This window comes from Cariama cristata, unplaced genomic scaffold (assembly GCF_000690535.1).
Source record: "Cariama cristata isolate BGI_N322 unplaced genomic scaffold, ASM69053v1 scaffold15364, whole genome shotgun sequence".
Classification (NCBI taxonomy): Eukaryota; Metazoa; Chordata; class Aves; order Cariamiformes; family Cariamidae; genus Cariama; species Cariama cristata.
Window position 1 is genome coordinate 4,891 of NW_009612455.1, and position 5,254 is coordinate 10,144.

Sequence of the window (5,254 nt, forward strand, 5' to 3'; positions counted from 1 at the left end):
TGACAGAACTGAGTTTCCATCTCTCTTTTTCCACAAAAGCCCCAACCCTAGCCACTAGCAAAGGCAGAGTCCTCCTGTCCCATCAGCTTTGACAGTTACATCATTGTACAAGCCTTAGGTGCTTGTTTGGGTAAAGATCACTGTGATTGGACCGGGATATTAAGTAGCTGAATCCATTTTACTGAAAACCTTTAATTGCAGCTTATTATTTTAGCTGCCAGTAAATTACATATCTGGAGAATGCTGTTGTACCAGATACTGGCATTTCTCTCTGGGCTTGAATAGCTTCAAGGTGCAAAGTCGTGAATCTGTTGTTCAGATGCACTTTTCTCTAATTCAGGATAGCCGGTCAGGAGAGTCCCTGCAGATCTCTGATGCAGCGTGTATCAGGTGGAATAGTCTTCGAAGCCTCAAATGCTGAAATTGTTGTGTGTTAGAGCCCTTTGCTGTTCATAGTGGTACGCTGAGAGCTCTCTCCTTTGTAGTGCCTTATAACAACATGGTGTCAGGTTGCTCCCAGAAAACAAACAGCTTTTGCTCAAAAGAGTGGAAATAGCCCATAAATTGTGTCCCTTCTGACGCTGTGTTTCACTTTACCTGCTAAATGCTGCATCTTCCATATGTGAAAAAGCTTCCAAATCAGAACAGCTGCTGGCTACCTTATTAAAGGCAGCTAGAGGAAAAAAGCTCTAACTGTGTAATAATTCTTCTCTCTCTTTCTCTTTTAGTGTGGTGAAAAAGGTCATTATGCCAACAGATGCACCAAAGGACATCTGGCCTTTCTCAGTGGACAGTGAAAGAGCAGAACGAAGAGTGCAAGGGAGCTATTAACACTGAGAAAAGGTTTCTGCCTAGCACTATGTCTTGAACTATTAATCAGGTTGTTTTTTAATGCCATTACTGAAAGAACTGGTCAGAGGCTGGCTGCTGCTAAGCAACATTTTTGTAATTGTCCACAACTTTTTTTTATGTTTTAACCTTTTTAAAATAGATTTTGGCCTCCGCATATTTTCATTGAGCCCTGCTGAAAGGTAGATCTAAAAGCTGATAGATATGCAAACCCTGCACCAGTGCAGCACTCTACGTAAATGCATCGTAAACCAGTGTTTCTTTAAAGTGTTTTCCTTCTGCCACTTCTCTTTGGAGAACCTGCAGTATTTCAGCCCTCTCTGTAGAAGCAGGAAGACTGACTGGGAAAACTAATACTGGAAATGCCTTCCCTTCAGTGAGGAAGCAGGGATTCTGCAGTCCTGTGGCTCTTCAAAAGCAAATTTGTGTTTCCAGGTCCAGCCTGTTGTAGTCAGTAAGCTTGTCCTGGTGGCTGACTTAATGCCTCACATCAGGCTGTAAAACTCTTGTCCAGTTGCTTTGTTTCTGTGCTTCTTGCTGTACTGAAAGTTTAGAAATTAATCTTCTGGGTGAGAACTGATCAAGGGGAGAATAAATCGGCATCTGAGTGGTTAGCCAAACAGTGAGGAACAATGATTGTAGGCAACCCGCATCTGTGCTCATTTTCCATTTGCAAAAAGCAAAGAGGGAGATGAACACGGCTTGAAGAGTAGGAATAGAAGATCTTCATCTCAGCCCCCTCATCGTCCAGCTCACACTGAGCAGGTATTTCCATAGCCTAGAGAAGACCAGGAAGTGGAGATGTATATTCTTATGGAACACTGCTTTTAAAAGCAGTAGAGCATTCTTCTGAGAGCAATTTTTGCAAGCCAAAACCCATTCATTTTGTGAGAAGACTATTTCAAAAGGGCCAATGATAAAATGTGAATTAAAAAAAAAAATTGCACCTACAATGTGAGCCTTATTGATTCTAACCCATCTCTCATGTGCTGACTGCCTTTATACTTTGTTTTTATTGAAATGTACTGATGGAAGAAGCTGGCTGTGAATTTTTTTTTTTTTTAAGAACAAGGTAATATGACTAGATTAAGAGAAGTGACTGGAGACTATTATTGGTTTGAATGACCGCAGTTATTTCACTGTGGAGAGTCGGAGTCAGTCAAAATAGAAGACTCAGGTCTCAGTGACTATGGTATGACAGACCATCAGATGCTTTTCATAACACGTTGTGCCCCCAGAGGCTGAACAGTGGGCAAACTACGAGATGTGCTATCTGTCTGTAACTAGGCACGTGGAAGGGGAGCTAAAACAACTTGGTGTCTGGCTACCTTCCCCATCTAGTTCAGGACTTTATGGTCTTCGCTACCTGAAAAGATGTTTGCCAAAAGTGGAAGCCCTCCTGTTACCACTGAAGCTGTTGAGAAATTTTTCATATCCCTTAAGAAGTGTTTTTTACTCTCTCTCCTATTCAGAAAAGGAAACTGCAGGTGGTGGTTGCAGTTCCAAGCATCCGCAGGTAGCATTGTGACAGCGAGATGCACTTGCTTAGCGAGGTGCACGAGGAAGGTCACCAGCTGGGGCCCAACCCACAGATGCTCCTTTAAGCTGCATTTATGCACGTAAATGCAACGGTGAGGAGACATTAAGTCAAGAAGCAAAAATTTCCATTGGTTTAATTTCATACAGCTTCATTATAGCCTAAACTTCTTTTAGGCTTATACTCAGAATAACCTTCCAGCTTCTTTTAGCGATGAAAGTAAGTAGAGTTTTGATAGAAATCTCAGGTTATCAGCATTAGAATCCTAGTTACAGAATGAGAGTTGCAGACCTCCTCAAAGCTAAGCCGATCTCATCTGACAGTGCTCTGCAATGATTGAAAACTGCTCAAATACCTACAGTCCCTCAGTGACACCCTGAGAATCAGAAACATGTGGCCACACCAAGCCACCTAAAGCTCAGATACTGTTCTTTCAAATCAAAATACACCCTTTCAGCTACTTGCCCAACCTCTACGTAATGGCCATTAAGAAGCAATCCAATGCTTTTTACCTTTATCAAACAGTTAAATAGGAATCAATTGTAATAGTTTTTCCCCAGTTCATAATGCAACCCAAGCAGTGGATGCTTTCCCAACCATCTCTGAACTTATCCTTGAGGGGTGAAACTCCAAGACAAACTCAACTTGCACAGTACAATTAACAAGTCAGTTATGAGAGTATCAGCACAGTAAATGTAAAGTGTATGCACTTTATTATTGGTCATAATAGTAGAGATATTAATATGACTAGTTCTGATGTCTTCCATGAGGAGAACTGTTCCAGTAGCCAAGTCTGTCCAAGAGCTGTACCGTCACTTCCTCAAATTCACTCTTCAGTGGTACTTCCTGTGGCGGTCATGCTCTGTATCGTTCAAAGTAAAGCAAGTTAATTCTACTTAAATCACGAGAAAAAAACACCACACCCGAAATTACAGGAAAGCAAGCACTCTAAAAAAACCAACAATCTGAGCATTTAGTTTCTAAGTACTGTCAGGGTCAGACAGGCAACAAGATCTAAGCCTTCTTCATCACCAAGAAAATATTTGCCATGTGATAACTTAGTAAGTAAGCATTCTAAGTTTCCTATGGCTAAAAGAAGTTTGGATTCAAGGAGCAATTGTTAGCGCAGTCTTTCATTTTATGTCTAAAAGCAGCAGCAGATTATTTGGTTTTATTGCCCCAAGAAATCTTCCAAGCTGCACTATACACGCTCAGCCATATTGCTTTTACTTACTCAGGTGACTGTAGCTCCAGATGTAGCTCACAACAACATAACCAGCAAGCAGCATGGAGATACCACCAAGGCCCCCTTTCTTGACATTGATATATTTATTGTAGTATCTGTCATGACCTGCGTTGGAGAAAAGTTTTTATAGCAGCCAGATGAGTTGCGTATTTTTCTGTGTCAGAAAAAAGCAGCCTGGTTTCACAGAAATTCAGAAAATTGTTTCTAATGAAACATGTGACGGTCTCAGGAGCAAGTCTGAGAAAAGGCAACCTATGTGTTAGTTAAGCAAGGTATACTCAAGTTAATACCACTAAGCCTTAAAAGGAAAGGAAAAAAAAAAAAGCCCTTTATCATTTTTTCCCTAAATATTACTGTGACTTTCATGAGCTCAAGCCGCTTTGGAATTATCTAGTTCTTTCATACTAGTGTATATACGTTATGTAGACACTTGTATTTCATATTTTGTGTTTAAATCTACCTGAATGCCATATCTGAATCTATAGTAAAGGGCATTGGTCAAAGCGCTCTATAAAAGCCCTCTGTCTTTTCTTGTCATCTTCAGGGATCAACTGCTTTTTTTAAATTTTATTTACCTGTGATGTCGGGAAACCTCAAAATTTTCAGCAAATAGGTTCAGGAGTCAGGTGTAAGGTCACCATATTTCCTCTTTATAAAAGAGAGACTACTGAAAACAAACCTCTGGCAGATAAAGCCCACACGAGAAACAAATTTAAAGATAGGAGAACAAGATGCTACAGGAGGCACTGCTCTGGGAAAGCAAAAATCGCCCTGAAGCAGCCCCTGTATTGCTGGATGCCCCCTGCCACAGCCAACATCCACCCCCGCAGCCAGAGATGCTTACGCACTGAGCTAACTCTGTCAGGAGAAGGCATTCACACTCTCCAGGTTTTCGCCGGCCGAGGGGGTGTGGAGCTGTCTCCGCAGAGCGGGTAGCCCCGCCGCGGGCCCACCTCAGCCCTCCTCACCTCTTCGCAAGGCCCCCACGATGCCGCTGGGGGTGAAGTCTCTCATGGCCAGCCAGGTGGGCAGCTGGCCCAGCTTCACGTCCAGCAGCTTCATGTCCTTGAGGGGAACTGCGGCACAGAGAGAGACAGCCCGGTCAGAGGGGAAGGGAGGGAGAAAACCGCGGTCACCTTGGCGTCCCGCCTCACTCACCCGGCGGCTGCGCCATCTTGCCGCTGCTGCTCTGCTCCGCCGCGGGGGAAGCCGGGAAAGGACGGGCCGCTGAGGCTCACGGGAGGAAGGTCAGGCGGAAACCCGGATGTTGGGGCGGGTGGCGAAGGGCTGGCGCCATGTTGGGCGGGTCGCACGGCCCTCCTCCTGGCGGGCCCACTGAGGAGGTGTTGGCCCCGGTGTCGCCTTGTCCCCATCCCAGCCCCTCACCGGGAGTTCGGTTCCCCGATGGGGGCTGCACACGCTGCCTCAGTTGCCACAGGGCACTGCATTGAGGCCTATGCATGTGGCGCCCTGTCACGGGGCTGGGAGCACCCTGAGGGGTTTTCCCTCCGTGTCCCGCTCCAGCAAGTCTCCTCAGTGGCCAGGTCCCTTTTTGGGGAATGCAGGCCCAGCGATGCTGGATGGTGGGTGGGATGCACCAGGGCAGGCCAATGCCTTGCACC

The 5,254-nt window shown here is 44.9% G+C and overlaps 2 protein-coding genes across 2 annotated transcripts in view; one reads left to right on the plus strand and one right to left on the minus strand.

Moving 5' to 3' along the window:
- CPSF4 (cleavage and polyadenylation specific factor 4, 30kDa) overlaps positions 1-1,632 on the plus strand; it is a gene marked incomplete at its 5' end in the record, with an annotated part of 5,621 nt that extends 3,989 nt beyond the window's left edge. The window contains one exon of the mRNA XM_009698647.1: positions 729-1,632. Coding sequence (XP_009696949.1) covers positions 729-797 — 69 coding nt within the window. The remainder of the gene's footprint in view (positions 1-728) is intronic.
- A 1,587-nt stretch (positions 1,633-3,219) lies between these two features.
- ATP5J2 (ATP synthase, H+ transporting, mitochondrial Fo complex, subunit F2) lies at positions 3,220-4,806 on the minus strand. The gene is made up of 4 exons (XM_009698646.1): positions 4,791-4,806; positions 4,601-4,708; positions 3,621-3,737; positions 3,220-3,248 (listed from the first exon to the last, which is right to left on the minus strand). Exons 1-4 carry the CDS (start codon positions 4,804-4,806, stop codon positions 3,220-3,222), a joined length of 270 nt encoding a protein of 89 aa, XP_009696948.1.
- Positions 4,807-5,254: the final 448 nt, after the last annotated feature.

Coding starts and splice junctions, on each gene's coding strand:
- ATP5J2 (XM_009698646.1), bottom strand. Junction 3,738..4,600: donor CGTGGGGGCCTTGCGAAGAG/GTGAGGAGGGCT, acceptor TCTCCAACGCAG/GTCATGACAGATACTACAAT. Junction 3,249..3,620: donor CTGGAGCTACAGTCACCTGA/GTAAGTAAAAGC, acceptor TGAACGATACAG/AGCATGACCGCCACAGGAAG.